Below are 17,666 nucleotides of genomic sequence, written 5' to 3'. Positions count from 1 at the left end.
AGATTTGCCTCTTTAAAAAATTTATATAAATATAAATATATAAATATAAATATATAAATATATATATATATATATATATATATATATATATAAGATACAGTTATTTACAACAGTCTCCATTCAAATAGCATAACATTTTCAAGGTTTATACATGTTAAACATACTGAAATACTACATTATTTTATTACAGAATAATATTTTATTACTGTACCATATTATATTTAGACATTATATTTGTCCATTTACCTGACTTACGTATTTCCAAATTTTTCTATTATAAATAAAGTTGCCATAAGTATTTGTGTGCATATTTTGTGTAAACCTGTACCTTAGGCGTCTTGAGTACATATCAAGGGGTGAAAAAAATTGCATTATTTGGTAAGTCCATGATCAATATTTTAAGGAAGTCCCAGACTGTGTTACTCAAGCTTTTTATGTTACCCAATTACCTGACATGAAGAAGCCCCCAAAATTAAGGATTTATTTGAGCTTATGCTTTCAGAGGTTTTAATCCATGGTCCCTCAAGCAGAAACATCATGGCATACAGGCGTAGCATAGAAAAAGTGTTTAGCTCATGACAGTCACAAAGTAGAGACAAAGAGAGGAAGAGGCTACCGAGAAAAATAAAAACTTTCAGGGCATGTATACAGGGACTTAGTTACTCAAAACTTGGTCTCTCCTCCTAATAGTTCATTCAGCCATCATTGAATCAATCCAATGATATGAGAGCCCTCATGACTTAATCACATCCCAAAGCCTCATCTCTGAGCACTCAAAACTTAGGAAGAACATTCTAGATCCAAACTAAGTCATCAAATGTTTTTCAAACTAGATGTTATATTTTAAATTCACATGAGGAGTATAGTATAGTTCCAAATTGTCCATATCCAGCCTAATACTTGTTATTTTCTGTAATTTTGATTGTTTTAGTGTGTGTTAGGTAGGATTTCGTTTCATTTTTATTTTCATTCCACTGGTCGTTAATGATGTACAGCAACTTTTCCTGGGCTCACTGGCCTAATTTTTTTTAGAGAATTATTTATTGGGATTCTTTGAGTTTTTGTAAACTTGGATGCCATTTTGTAACACAAATATAATTTTTATCAGGTAATATTTGTAAATAGTATCTCTGTGAATCATGTTTTCATTTTCTTCATGTTATCCCTTGCAGCAATAAATATTTTTATTTAAATGAAAGAAATTTTATTTAATTACTTTTTTCTTTTGATGTTTTTGCACTTGGTATCATGAAAATAGTACAATTTAAGTTCAAAAAGATTTACTGATGTATTTTCTTCTAAGAGTTTTATAACTACAACTTCTACACTTAGGTCATATACTTCAATTTGAGTTAATTTTTAGTATGGATATGTAATGAGTTTAGCATCACTCTGGTGCATAAAAACATCAGTTGTTCCAGCACTGTTCATTGAAAGGATTAGCCTTCACCATGAAGTTATGTATAAATGTTTGTCAAAAAAAATTCACCATAAATTTGAAAGTTTATTTAAAGATTATCTTTATGTTTCATTGATCTATAGGTGAATATTTACACAATGTGGATTAGTAAGTACTAAGTTATTTAATGTGTGTATACACACACACATACACACATATATAGTTATAGATGGACACAATATCTTTATTTAACTTTATTTTTATAGGGTGTTGAGGATCAAACCCAGTACCTCACAAGTGCTAGGCAAGCACTTTAGCCCTAAGCTACAACCCCAACCCCTACACTAAGTTTAAAACCATAATTGTAATTTGATTTGCTTTTCCTGATAATTTTGAGTATTCCTAGTCACTTGAATTTGTTTATAAAACTAAAACAGCTTGTAAATTTCTGAAAAATACCAGTTGTGATTTCGATAGGGACTACATTGAAACTGTAGATCAAATTGCTGATTATTTCTGTTTTTACAATGTGAAGCCTTCTGATCCATGAAGATGGGATGACTTTCAAGTAGTCTCTTTTAAAGCTAATATTGGAATTCTCTGTTCTTATGGATGCTTCTCCTCCTACAAAAAGCATATTTCTCCTAGATTCAGACTAATAGATATATCTGGATTTGGTTTTGACAAATGAAAATATATATGAAAATCATTGATTTTAGAAACAAAAATTTTGGGAGGATCTACATATATAAAATAATTTCTTTTAAGTCACATCTTCAAGTAGTACATTCCGTTTGGGTTGGCTGGAAAATTATATTATTTTTCTTTATTCTTTAAAAAATAGTTTTTCTGGATGTAAAGTTCTATTAACTTTTTTTTAATCAATTTGATATGCAATCCCACTGCCTTCTCACCTTCATTGCTTATGATAATGCATCTACTATTAATCTTGCTGTTCTTATAATTGAAAAATCTTGTTTCTGTTGCTGTTATTGTGATTTTTCTCTTTGTTGTTGACTTTTGTTAGAGTCTGTAAACAAGTCAAAATAACACCTGGCATTTTGCCAGGGGAATGTTAGAGTTCGTAAACAAGTCTGGATGGTGCCTGGCAAAATGCCAGAGGGAGTGGTTTGAGAAGTAACAAAAGCGAGCCATTAAGTGTGGAGATTCCTTATTGGTTGACTGATGTATCTAGTTTATGCTAATTAGATAAGCTGTGTGGAATGTATAAATACTGCTCCTGTCCTGCAATAAACGGCTCCCACTCCTGCTATGAAGCATTGTTAAATAAAAGATTTTCCTAAATTGAAAGTCTAAGTATATAAATGTTTTGAAGAATAAACTTTGACAGTAATTTTCTGAGAAAATTAAAAAAAACACAATTTTTAAATAGTATATCTCAGCACTATAAGAATCAATGTATTTATTTGTCATTGTATTATATCTTCTTTAAAATAGTATGACCTTGTGAAAATTCTTTCTCAGTCCAATGAATCAAAATTAACAATATTAACAAAAACAGAATGTGTGCTAATAGTGGAAGAAGAGATTGGATATAGTTGGATAACACAGTGTATAATTTTATGCATATAACATAAGAGTAAAAGAATTCAAAGGTAAGCTATATCTGTTAGATGTGGTGGAAAACATGATTCTAAACAATGAAAATAAGTTGAAATAATATAATAGTTCTTTCAACACTCAATAGTAAACCCTTGAATTGATAAATTAATATCAAGACAGAAATAATAATTATTATGCCCAAATGGTACTTTGGCATAATAATTTATATGGATATTTCTATAGGATACCATGTGTGTAATGTTCTTTGTCTATCTCATATAAGCATTCTTCTTACAGGAAAGTTGTTAGCTGCATGTATTAATAACTACAATATGTTGTATATTAATCTTGATTCAATTATATATGAAAGAGAATAAACTTTAACAAAGTAAACTTTATCTTTACATAAGCAATTACTTTTAAATTGATAACAAAAGTTTAAAAATTATACCATCTATCAAAATGTTCTTTTTATGTCTATTACTGTTGATACATTAGAGAATGAGAAGAAAACCCACATCTGTGGGTTTCTTATCACAATTAAATAACATCCATTTTTCCCTAATGATTTGAAATTTCAAAAAGTTAAATATACAGTCTACAGAGATTAAAGTAAATAAATAAAGGACAAGAGTCTATAAAAATAGCCATTTAATAACACCACGTATTTTTACTGACTAATATATGCCTCCTGTATACTAGGCTCTGTTCTGGATGTGGTATAAAGAGATAAAAAAATAAGTGTTAAATGGCATGATACAGGAAATAAAAACAGACCTGGTTATATAGCATACTAGATGTCCATAAAATGGAAATGAAGAATTAGTAGTTGGATAAGCATATTTTGGATAATGTGAAGAGGAATTTCTAATTTTTCATAGGAAAAGTGTGATATATTCTGGAATTCAGGTATTTGAAGTATGTAAAGAAATAATTTATAAGGGGAGCTTCCTGGGTAGGATAAATGGAAAGTATTAAGATCCAACTCAGATCTTATAAGAAGAGGAGAGGTATGCAACTAGAGGGTAAGTGTGAGGGAGAAGGTACAAGATGAATAGGGGATAGGAGAATAAATGGGATTCTATGTCCTGTGGGGAAATCCATATCTTACTGAAGTAGTTCAGTTAAGTCAATCAGCAAATAAATAAGGAAGCAGTAAAACTAAGACTACCAAGGAGAGAGACTATCCAGAGTTGTTACAATATCTTGGCTAGAATGTACTGGTTTTAACAAAAATTGTGGTAGATGCAAAAAAAGAGCAAAAATGATGGGAAACATCAAAGGAAAAAAAAACTGGACAATAGAACCTGCTTGTTGAAGGATTTAGTAGTTGGACTTAATAGATGAAAACTTCAAAGCAGCCATTATAAATAGGTACAAAAACTAATGGAAATTATGTTTAAAGATTAAAGAAATGTATGATGACAATGTCTTTTTACAAATAAGAACAGAGTATTATATTGAAAATGTAGAATTGTTAAAGAGAAGCAAATCAAAATTCTGAAATTGGACGTTATCATGAGGGAAAATAATTTGGTACAGTGGTTGACCAGTAGGTATGAAACTAGAATCAATGAACTTGAAGATACATGAATTACAAAAACATGTGCATACCAAGGAAAGAAAAAAAATATTTTGAAAGGCAGTAAACTTCACAGAAATGTGTAATTGCCACAGAAGAAGAAGGGATACAGAAATAAACAGATTAAGATAATGGCTACTTCCAAAACTTGTTGAAAAAGAATAATATAAATGTTATAGTTTAGATATTAGGTGTCCCCAAAAGCTCATGTATGAGATAAGGCAAAGAAGTTTAGAGGTAAAGTGATTATATTATGAAGGCTTTTTAAACTTGATGATTAGTGTATTAATCCCCTGATAGAAATTAAGTAGGTGGTAACTGTCGGTAGTTAAGCTGTGGCTGAAGATTATGGGTTTCTGATGGTGTGCCTTTGGGGTCTATCTATCTATCTATCTATCTATCTATCTATCTATATCTATGTGTGTGTGTATGTACATAGACACACACACATACATTTGTCCATGTTGATTTGATATGCTTCCTGGTCCCAAGTCCTGAGCTGCTTTCCTCTGCCATACTCTTCTGCCATGAGGTTCTGCCCACGTCTTGGGCCTAGAGCAACAGTCAGGTGTCTATGGACTGAAACCTCTGAAACTCTGAGCTCCAATAAATTTTCTGCCTCTAAATTTTTTCTAGTCCATTTGAATTTCTTCTTTGGAGAAGTGTCTATTTAGTTACTCTGCCCATTTTTTGACTGAATTATTTTATTATTTTTTTGGTGTTAAGGTTTTTGACCTCTTTGTATATCCTAGACATCAATGCCCTTTGTGAACAGCAGGTGGCAAAGATTTTTTTCCCCATTCTGTTAGCTTTTTCTTCATCCTCTTAATTGTTTCCTTTGCTGTAAAGAAGCTTTGTAGTTTGAGACCATCTCACTTATTGATTTTTCATTTTACTTCTTGCACTTTAGGAATCTTGTTAAGGAAGTCAATTCCTGATCCAACATGTTGGAGTGTTGGGCCTATATTTAGCAGTTGCAGGGTTTCTGTTCTAATACCTAGGTTGTTAATCCACTTTGAGTAGACAGAGAGGAATGAAGGGAAGGGAGGAGGAATGGGGTAAGGAAAGACAATGGAATGAATCTGACCTGACTTTCCTATGTACATATACAAATATACCAGAGTGAATCTTACCACCATGTACACCCACAGGACAAAATTTAAAAAAAAAAAGTAAATTGCAGAAAGATTAGTAGAGTAGATGGAAGAGAACTAGGGGAGGAAAGAAGAGAGAGAAAGGGAAAGTTGTTCTGGGGACTGAATTAGAACAAATTATATTCCATGTTTTCATAAGTATGTCAAAATGAATCCTATTATGTATGACTGAAAAAAGTCAAGAAAAAAATAAAATGAAAAAAAACACAAAACTTGTTCTTATCAGGTCTTTTGGTCATGGCAGCAAAAAAGCTGACAAAGTATAAAAAATTAAAAAGTTCAATAGTCCCATGATCCTTCCATTTGTATTTTTAAAATATGATCTAAACCTTGACATAATATGGTAAAATATTGGAAGACAAAGGTAAATTTTGAAAAATGATCTTAAATCATCAAGAGACTAAACACTATGTGAGACTAAACACATTCATGACAACCTTAGTAAAAATTACAGCAGATATCTCATCAAAAACAGTGAAGCATAGAAGATAATTGGATGACATATTCAAATTGCTAAAAGAGATAAGAAATTTTAGTATAGAGGTTCATATCTGATTAAAAATCTTTCAACAATGAAAATAAAACAAGACGTTCCCTGATAAACAAAAATTGAGAGAAATTTTCTTATACCAAATTCACTTTACAAGAATGCTAAAAATTTTTTCAGGCTGAATTCAAGTGACCATAGTTAGTTAGTTTGCATCTATGCACACATACACAAAGACATAAAGCACCAATAATGAAATGTCAATTGAAATAGACACTATACACTTTTACATTTTCTCCTTTCTTCTTTTAACTAATATAAAAATCATGTGTCTGAGTAATTTGCATATTTTTTGTTAAGTGTATCACATATTTGGCAATAAAAGCAAAAAGCAAAGTAAGAGCAAAATTGTATTGAAATGAGGAAATTTATGTTAACAGAAAACTATAAAAAATATCCAGAAATAGTAAATAAGAATTTTGTAAGAACAAAAATATGTACTTATTCTCATTGTTTTTGTTTCTTTAGAAGACATAAGTGATATAAAGTAACAATTACTATCATGTGCTCTGGGACAGAGCACAAAATGAAAAGAGAATAGCTACGAGTTTTTTCTATACCCCACTAAAATTAAGTTAATATAGATCTGAATTTGATTCTAATAAGTTAAGGTATATATATATATATATATAAAAAAACAATTTTTAAGATATGAAAAAATTATTATAGGAGTTGAAATTTTACTAGAAAATAGTCACTTAATTCAAAAGAAGTGTTACTAGTACCTTTCTAAATGTGAGAGCCAGATTTCTCTGCACAAATTCCAGGGACAAGACACTTCCTTCTGTTCCAGAGTCTTGTCTTCTGTCCTGTTTTGGTAATCTATAGTGACCTGTGTATAGACAATGGGGATGAGAATTTGCTAGTCCTTCCTCAGAGGCAACAAAGTTTGTTTTTACTCCTCCTAGAGGCAAGAGATCCTTACAGTTCCCCCAGGGTCATGCAGATGATTGCCCCTAATTAATTACTTAATAGTTTTGCTTTGTTGGAGAGAAGAATTGAAGCAAGGGAGTTAGGTCAGTCTCCCCAAAGGAGCTGATGGTGTTCTCACAGCCTGTTAAAAGGACATTAGATATCCTTGATCTCTTGTCATGCCTCTGATCTCTTTTGTTTGCATTTATTGCCAGTCTATAAAAAACATTGAGAATGAGCATAAATTCTTCATTTGTCTTAAGACACAGCCTCTTCAAACAAGTAAGTTAGCTTCTGCACAGCCCTCAGGAATTTGTTAAAATATTGGCTGAATTCCTCCAACGGGTTTTTGTGTAGCCCACTGTAGGGCACTTCTTTCTCCTATATTATGCCAAGAAGTGAATATTTCCTGTATTTCACTGGAGATTAGTTTACCTGATGAACCTTCAAGCCCAGTTATCAGAGAAAATTATGACTCTGTGGATGTAAAACATTTGATTTTTATTAGAGTGTTACTAGTACCATTCTAAATGTGAGAGCCAGATTATTTGCAATCTGGAGGAATTTTTTTTTTCCTGCTTTCTAAGTAATGTAATAATCTTTTCTTTCTTTCTTTCTTTCTTTCTTTCTTTCTTTCTTTCTTTCTTTCTTTCTCTTTCTTTCTTTCTTTCTTCTTTCTTTCTTTCTTTCTTTTCTTTTCTTTTCTTTTCTTTCTTTTTTTTTTTTTTTTTTGTACCAGGGATTGAAGCCAAAGGCATTTAAACACTGAGCCACATTCCCAGCCTCTTTTTATATTTTATTAGAGACAGGGTCTCCCCAAGTTGCTTAGGATGTCACTAAATTGCTGAGACTGGGTTTGAGCTTGTGACCTTCTGCCTCAAACCCCCCAAATCACTGGGATTATAGGCATGTGCCACTACATCTGGCTCCACATACGTTTTGCAGCATTTTTTTTTCATTTTCTTTATAATACAGAGAATCAGTAATTCAGACAGATCTTAATTTGATTTCTTCTTTAAAATTCTGTTTGTAAATTTTTGTTTAAATGTATGTACATTTTAGTTTATGTATTTATTGAGATGAATTTTTAATGTCTCAGTTCAATGAAATAAATTGAGAATTTTTTTGGTATTTTTCTCTATTGAATTTGTAATTGATTTAAAATACATATTAGTAATCTTGAAACATCAAGGAAATGGTTTTTATACATATATACAGATATGCATTTATTCATTAGAGCTTACTATTACATTATTCAGATGTATATATAATTTCACATATTTAAAAGAATTGATGTAACAGGGTCTTTAGAGTCAATACTCATTGTTATTATTTTTATTTATACTTACCTGCCTGTAATTTACCATTGTTTTATATTTATCTCTCTAGTAGATGTGAGATTCTGTGATTTAGAAATAGTCTGCAAACTTACATAAAGATCTTATATTTTAATACTTATTATTTAAATTGATATTGAGGTTCTAGATGTAATAAACATTCCAGAACAGTAATTTGGTATGTTTGAATATTAAAAATAAATTATCCAGTATTATCAGGTATGTCTTCATTTCTGCATATGCACAAATTAAGACAAACAAAAATTCAATAGGTATTGTCACTGTATGACATAAAACTCTACGGTATATGACAGATTTGTATAAATATAGAACAAAAACAATATGGTATTTCCATTAGAAATCAACTTTCATAAACAATGTAAAATTAACATGTTATATTTTAGTATCCATAATCTCATACATTAACTTTTTCTCAAAGTAAATATCACCTCACAGGACAAGTAATATTTCAAAATGTTTACCTATCTAAAGTGATGAATTATGTTTTATTCACAAGATAAAAGGTTGGACTGTTTTACTTTCCTTTGCTGATAGTTCTGATCAGAGGTCAAAGACCAAATTAAGAACAACAGTGGTTTAAAAGCAGGGAGGTAAACAGAAGTGTAGTAAAATAAATCAGTATTTAACTATTTTTAAGAACTAAATATTTTCATATATCCGCCCTAATTATTATGAGATTTTTCACTTGGACTTTGTAACTTTGAACAAGTTTGTAAATTCAGGTGTGGGGTGATACTGCACTTTTTCATGGAAATATAATCAAAGAATTATATGCATTAATAATGCACATTTTTCCGGATGATAGCAATACATTCCTTTGATTCTGAAATTATGTTATTTTTTCTTCTTAAAAAGGAAAAATGTGAAGTTAGATATAGTCGTTCAAAACATTTTCCAAACATTAAAACAGAATATGTTTGGTATTTCAATGTACTCTTTCTAGATTTCTGCAAAACTGTACTATAAACAAAATTTAATTATGTACTTGAATACAAATCCCAAAGCATTGAGAAATTTATCATTACTAAACCCTTGTATAAAAGATCAAATGTTAAAACTTTTTCACTTCACCAATGGTAGCTGTAAATTGCTATAAAATAGTTGCAATACCATTAAACATCATAGAGACACATTCAGTTTGCTGCTGAATATTACAAAATCTGAGTGCTTTTTCATTTAATAATGGGACTATGTAATTTAATAAATGAAAATTAAAAAACAACATACATATGACTAAGACTTAGTCTTCAGGAAAGATGAGAACTTTTACTATGACTTAAAACAATGGGTGAGAATTCCTACAGGATAACTTTCAGATTATATTTTGGCCATGAAAGGTAAATGATATTCAGAATATGGTTGGAAGAAAACTAAAAGTAGCTTTTTAACAGCTGTTTATACTTTGTTATCCTTACCCTTTACATACAGGAACATTCATATGGTAAACATATGGACAAATAATATTAGATATGGTCCCTTAGAAATGCAAATCAAACTACACTAAGATTCCATCTCACTACAGTTAGAATGCCAATCATCAAGAACACTAATAACAATAAATGGTGGCCAGGATGAAGGAAAATTGTAACTCTCATACATTTTTGGTTGAAATGTAAATTAGTACAACCACTAGAGAAATCAGCCTAGAGGTTCCTCAAAAAGCCAAAAATGGAATACAATATGATCCAGCTATACCACTTCTCTGTATCTACCCCAAAGAGTTAAAGACAACATATTTTAGAGATACATGGATTCCCAGATTTTTCAGCAGCATAATTCACAATAGCCAAGTTATAGAAGCAGCCTAGGTATCTGTCAACAGATGAATGGATAAAGAAAATATGGTCTTATATCCATAATGGAGTTTTCAGCCATAAGGAAGAATGAATTTATGTCATTTGAAGGACAATAGATGGGATGGGAGAACATCACATTAAACAAAATAAGCCAGACTCAGAAAGATAGTGTCTTAAATTTTCACTCATATGTGGGAGCAATAGAGAATAAAGAGGAAAAAAGGGAGAATTTCATTAAAGTAGAAAACATCAGAATACGGAAAAGAGACCAGAGAGAGGGAGGAGAAAAGGAAAAGAGGGGGGCAAATGGAGAATTAAATGGATTAAATTATGTTATGTGCATGTACAGATATGCCACGGTGAAACCCACTATTCTGTGTAATTAATATGCACCAAGAAAAAAATGTTAAAATACAAAAAAAAAAAGAATGAACCCTTAAGATCTCAATCTTAAGATTGCAACTGGTTTTGTCACTTTTTAGAGTTACACTGATTTCCATGAATAGCAAAATTGTTCTTAAAATTTATATAATATGATAAGTTGTCAGTTAGGATTAAACATATTGTTTCGCCCTGTAAAATCTTAACAAGTGAATAAGAAATTCAATTGAATTAATTTATTTCTTAAAAGAAAACTCTGTGAAGAACTTTTGAGTGGGAGGCTAAAAGGTGGTAAGGTTCTAAAGTGCAATTTTTAAAAAGTGTTTCAACTTCATATATATATATATAATTAAACAGATGGAGGACTGACTCCTAAAAATTACACTGATATGCTATGCATATTGCAACTTTTCTGAGAATCTATTTTTCTATAGTTTAACTTAATTTACCTTTTACCTTGTCCCTCTTTCTCCTTTGAATCTGGTTCTCCTTCATGGCTTTCTTACTTTTGTCAAAGATGGCATATTAGAGACCTGTCATTTTCATTTCTTTGTATGATACATATTTGTCATCATTTCAGGGATGATTCTTCAACAAGTCTTATATTTAATATATACTTTCAATTGAAATATCATGTAACAAACATCATAAACTTACAGTTTTTGCCAAAGCTGCCTAACTGATACCTTTTCCTCTGATTTCCTTCTGTCTCAGTTAAATTTCCATCCCATTAAGAAACTGATAAACTTTTAAAATGTTTTCATTACTTTTTTTGTTTGTTTTAGTTTATACTTAGGTCTCTTATTAATCCAGATTCTTTTAACTGGTTTCAATCTTTACCTCTCTTCCTCCAGAGCCTGATCATAACCTACTTTCTACTCTTATTTATATCACCATCTTTCCAATAATCTGTATTTCCTCCAATCAGTTTTTCTCAGGGACCTTCCGGCGTCCTATTCCCACTTTGCTGTTTACACCTTTACTTACTTCTTGCCTTTCATTGCTATCACTTCACACTGTTTATTTATCCTGTTAAAAATATGTTCCTCCATATTATAGTCTCCTTTTAAAGTACACTACTTATCACTTTCACTTTTCACACATATTTATGCTATTATTAACAAGATGTTTATTTGCTGTACACTTTTAGTCAAAATATATGTAAAAAGAGCTGATATCTTATATGATTGTTTTCTCTAGCCTTCAATTTTTTTAAAAAAATAAATATGTGTTTCAGAAATAATTGTAGCATAATTATTGCATCTGCTTCCTTTTAGGTTCATAGATCAGTATTTTAACATTACAATGTTTAGGTTCACAGTTCACTATTTTAACATTACAATGTTTTTTGTTGTTGTTGTTTGTTTTGTTTTGTTTTGTTTTAAGTGGATCAGGCTGGGAATTTCTCTAGCACTGCCAGAGAAAAAGTTCAATATTTGTGTGGTTATTATGTAAGGAAGTGGGTAGACAATCATGTGACTTTACTATTCTTTTGACATTCTATTCTGATATTATTCCTTTAATATACCAGAGATGCTAAATATAGCATCATAGAATATATGCTTTTCTGTAAACACTGAATAATGAAGGGGTATAACAATTTAGACTTTTTAAACATTAAGGAAAATTAAATATTTTCCCTCAAGCAAATCACACTTTAATTTCTAACTCTACCCTATCACATCACTTTCAAAATAATGCAGAGAATCAGTTTATGTTCACAGTTTTGAGAGAAATTTTAACAAATGTTATGCACAGTAAATCATTCACTGAACACACAAGGGTTAAAATGTAAGGTTTATTCTTCTTTTATCAAGCAATGACTACAGACAGAGCATCCACGTGGTGTAAACTACCAAAGAAAGATGTATGGGACAGACTTACATTAAATCATTAAGTTACAGATATTTTATATGATTCATGTGCACAGGGGAGAAAAACTGCTAAAAATAAAGCAGATTGAATAAGTAGAAACATAAGCTGATTTTTGTTGCTTATTAATCTACCTCCCATAATGTTTCCTTAAGCTAAGAAGAAATCTACTGTATTACACAGCTCAGGATGCTATATACACATAAGATATTACACACTATAAAATTTCAGGTTTCTATGCAGTTTTACACAATGTAAAATTGAGTAAAATTTGTATTTAAAAAAGACCTTATTGAATTACCTTTAGTAAATGGAGGTCATTTCCACAGCCCAGGAGCATTTTTAGCAATAATAATAATAAATAAAAAATAAGTAAAAAAAGATCTCAAAACATGTAAGCTATTACTTCAATCCTGGATAATTATCTGCTTATTTCAAAAAGCCAACTCTTAAGTTTGTTTATGCACTTCTACTGACCTTTCCTTTTTCCCCTTTAAAAACAAAACAAAACAAAAAAAAAAACCCTTTAAATTTTACTTTTCTTCAGTGTTTCAAATAAGAGGATTAGTTAGGTTTTCAACTACACCACACAGTTAGCGAGAAGGTCTTTTGGGAATTTTGTAGGAGTTGAACAGAAGTCATTTAGGGAAATGATTATGAATGAAGTTATTTGATGGGTTATATTTAGATAGCAAAAGCAATAGAGAAGTACATCTTTACTCACCACTGTGGGGCTGTGCCCTTATTCCTAACTCCTATTACTAATTCTCCTAAGCCACTAATGTCTCATTAGTTCTCCTCAGGTTTTTTTTTCTTGTTGTTTTTTGTTTGCTAGTTAGTTTTTGGTTTTTTTTTTTCTCCTGTTAGTTTCCATATATGTGGTTCACGCTGAAGCAGACACAAAATAATGCTTCTTTTAGAAGTGAAATTTCCTGATTATGCAATACCAACACCAGGCTACATGAAAATAATCAATCCTTCTAATAATGAAGAAAACATTTGTAAGCAGTTAAAATCCCAGACAAACTTGCATTAAAAATATAATGCACTCTAGTGACTGAAAGCAAAATGATCAGATAAAACATTACAAACATTTCTACCATAATTATTTTTCCTCCCTTCCTCCCCATTTTCTATAGCATGCTGCAGATTATACAGTAAATGTCAAAAAGAATTTGCCACCTGTATACAACCTAAGGCCAACTTATGCCTTCAAATGACATTTCACTGAGGGTCAAACAAATAACTGAAGGCAGAATTTGGCATAAGAGCTATTAGATATTTTTAATGACAACAGATTTATAGCTATGAGGGTGTTCGTATGCAGCGTTTAGCCTTCCTTTTCCTCCTGTGACATTCCCTTCAAGGCACAAAAGATTATAAACAGTGGACGGGACAGAATATTTTGAATTAAGAATTTTAAGTTTCGAAAAAGCCTTTTATTTCTGGTTTAAGAGTACCAAATGAACAAAGAGAAAATTAGATAAATTACCCTCAAAATGAAATGATACTTAAGTCATCTGAAATTCCCTGCAGATTATATTTTAAGTTTTAAAATCTGTTTTATTGTTTAAAATGTAATTATAATTTTGATTCCTCTGATTGATGTAATTTCTTATTAAATATTGTGTTAAATATTTCTCATCAACCAACATTATCGTGTATGTATTGGTTAAAAACAATCTATTTGGGACAATTAAGTAAATTATGTTTTACTAGGATATAAAATTGAAAAGTTAAGCTGTAATTTAAACAATGGATTAAGTGCAATGTACTGTAAAACTCTTCCTTCAATAATTATACAATAGGGCTCCTTAGGCATCTCCAACCCAAATGACTGTATTTCCTTTCTCAACTTCAGTGATCTCACAGTTTAACTTGTTGAGTCGTCCATCTAGTATGAAGAGAGAGTCCTTGGAAGGTGTCATCAGGTATTGACCAAACAAGCCACTGTCCTGGATTTGCCTATTCTTCCGGTTCCAAGGCCATTCTTCTGCCTTGAGTGGTTCCTTAAGGCTCTTAATCATCTTGACCTTTCCAGAAGAGAGTTCCACAAACAGCACATCAGTTTGTTGGCTTGAACTACCATAAATGTTGTACTGGTGGGCTTCGGTGAAAGACGGCTGAAATGCCAGATCAGATATGTGCAGATTTGTGTGAATATCAAAAGCCTCCTGAATTTCTCCTCTGATGGTGATGTACTGGACCCTCACGACACCTTTCACATCATTAATGCTGACAAGGTAGTGGCCATCTGGAGAGACATATGGAGTGCCTGTCACATCACTATTGAACCCAATGACTGAGTCGGTTACACCATCTACCATGAGCTGCAGTGGGATTGCTCCAGTGCTGTCAGGTTTGCAGCCAATGAAGTAATATCCTCCCAAGTGTGTGTATGCCAAAGACTGAGGAATACAGCTGTAGTCCTTCAAGTTAATTGTCTTGATGTATGACATGGTTTCAAGGTCAATTTTTTGTAGTGCAGCTTCATCTTTGTGAAGAATAAATCCAAACCTAAAAAGATTGAAAACCAAAGTTAGACAGGAAGCTATAATATGGTTACCAGAAGAAAATGGATTAGGGGGAGGTCCATCACAAGACCAGGTTTTGACTGTTGACTATGGTAGAAATTTATGTCAAAATCATGTTAGAACTGATCTTTAGTATCTTTGCCATCTTTTCTCTGGGTCATTCTTACATTACAAACAAATAATTTTCACTCATGCTGTAGAAAGCAAAAAAATTACAATCAATATATGTACAGTTAATTGAAACTACAACAAATTTTGCTTTAAACCTAGAGAGGGAAATCAAACATTATTTTATATATCTCTAAATCTGATATTGAATAAATCAGGTCAAATAACTATAAACTCAAGAAGAATAAAAGATTTGAAAATGTGTTTGTATGGATGTGTATATGTTTGTGTTGTGTGTGTGTACACAGAACACACACACACACATAAAAAATTACTTCATTTATCTTTTTTTTTTCTTTGTACTGCTGGGAATCAAACCCATGTGCATGATAGGCAAGACTTATTTCATCACTTAGCTACAACTACAGGTCATTTACTTTATGTTGTCTCTTGACTATTAAATAAATATTTATCACATTTCAAGAATTATTCACATATTTATACTTTTAATTTATATCAAAGAACTATCTTAATAGATGCAATTTGAGGTATTAAAATATTTGACTTCTACTTACTAATTTTTAGAATTGCTTTGGTTTCAGTTTTATTATAAATTTTAAATACTAGTTTTATTTTTCACCCTTGCCAGGTTTATATTGTTATCATTTTTAATGGTGTACTTGCATTGTACTGGTTATCTTATATTGAATAATGAAAAACTTTGGTATTTTTCTACCAAAGCCAATTAATTTTTTTCTCTTTAATTAGTTCTGTTTTACAGTTCTGGATATTGGCTACAAATTATCAAAGTCCTGTGGCAAATAGCCATATATTTTGAAATTCAGAGCAATAACACAAGCAGATTACCAGGAAAAAATAAGTTAAACAGGAAATGAAATGATGAGAGAGTATTAAGAACATTACATTGAAAGCAGATATTGACCATCAAGATTGTGAAGGTTTATTTATTTATTTATGGTGTTAACAATATTGATTGGATTACTCCCTAATGGTTCAAAAAGCTCCTAACAATAAGAGTCAGGGAAATAGTGTTCTACCGATTTTGCTCATAAGTAAAAACTAAGATGACTTTATTGTGTGTACCAGGATGAAATAAAACAAAACAATAAAATTTCTAAGGATAGTCAATCATTTTATTGTACCCTGTGTCATTTCTGTAGGCTAATTATCACAGGAAGGTCATATGAGAAAAGTCATTTCAACATATTAAACAAAATATGTTGCATTTGATTTCAAATGTAAATATTCACATTTAAAAATAAATTCACATTTAATAGTATAGAAACAATAAATATCATTGTGGATGATAGCAAGAACATAAGCACAGAAATTTACTAAAGTAATGTAATTTTGTGTGACAAATTATAACTGTTTTCTAGAGTTAGGAAACCATATTCCTGTTTCAGCTGTATTTGAACATGTGTGACAAGACTATGTGTTGTCAAGATAACAATAAACATTCGTCTATAAGAAAGGAAAACTGCAATGTATTGCTACCCCTTTAAAAAGCATTCATAAATATTTACTGAACAGCTACTAAATGCAAGGCGTTGGGAGTATATTGAGAATCAATTGAGTGATTAAACAAATCAAAAAACTATCAGTAATTAATAATAATAGCATTCTGCTTCACATTATTTAATCTAGTAGTGATTATTTTTTCTGCATTTTGTAATGGTAGACTTGAAAATACTAATTCTAGTGTATCTCTTAATAATATCCACTATTTCTGAAATTTCTTTTTTTCTGTTCTTAACACAATGTGTTTACTTCAGTAAACACAGCTCATACCATACCTATGCAGAATGCAATTTTTATCCAAATTATGAGAGTATTAAGAAGCATTCATATTGTTTCTATATTAATTTATCTTCTAAATATTCTCCTTAAGGTATTAATGTCTAGTGTAGAAGTATATTGCAAATTTTAAATATTTTCTAAATATTATTGAGTAAAAGAACCTTAATCTAGGAACTGAATCCCATGTTTTTGTTTCCCAGCACAAAAAATATAAAATCATAAGTGTCAGTGTCCATTATCAGACTTAACAAGTAATTATTTCCAGCTTTTGTAAAATAAAAAAATGATACTTTTCCATTAATGGATAATCATCAAGAATATGTAGGTGTGTAGATGTATTGACATTAGTTGTAAAATTATTAGTTATAATGGAAGACATAATTCTTTTTTCTGATATAAATTGTACATGAGCTCAGAGGAAAAGCAGTAATAGGCTCATTTAATAAAAGCCATAAGCCAATCAAGTTTTGGCATTTCAGCTCTCCTTTTAACCTTGAATATTCTTGTCCCTTTGGGCAATGAATTTTGAATGCTAATGAGAAAGAATGAGACAAGCTCACTGTACTCCTGAACTATTTTAACGTTGATAATAAAGAATGTGTGTAAGTTTTCTGTGATACAATCCAGCCTCTTTTGGAG

The 17,666-nt window shown here is 30.8% G+C and overlaps 1 protein-coding gene across 4 annotated transcripts in view; it reads right to left on the bottom strand.

The window, feature by feature from the left end:
* Nucleotides 1–12,476: 12,476 nt before the first annotated feature.
* Nucleotides 12,477–17,666, bottom strand: part of Fstl5 (follistatin like 5) — a 781,198-nt gene continuing 776,008 nt past the window's right edge. For all 4 annotated transcript variants that reach the window (XM_058583868.1, XM_058583869.1, XM_058583870.1 and 1 more), the window contains one exon: nt 12,477–15,081. In XM_058583868.1, the coding sequence (XP_058439851.1) occupies nt 14,379–15,081 (703 nt within the window). In that variant the 3' untranslated portion in view covers nt 12,477–14,378. The remainder of the gene's footprint in view (nt 15,082–17,666) is intronic.

The sequence above is a fragment of the Marmota monax genome, unplaced genomic scaffold (genome assembly GCF_021218885.2).
Source record: "Marmota monax isolate L192 unplaced genomic scaffold, Marmota_monax_Labrador192_F-V1.1 WCK01_AAM20220418_F8-fsc00002, whole genome shotgun sequence".
Lineage (NCBI taxonomy): Eukaryota > Metazoa > Chordata > Mammalia > Rodentia > Sciuridae > Marmota > Marmota monax.
The sequence above is the reverse complement of the archived record's forward strand: the minus strand, read 5'-3'. Positions and strand labels throughout refer to the sequence as shown.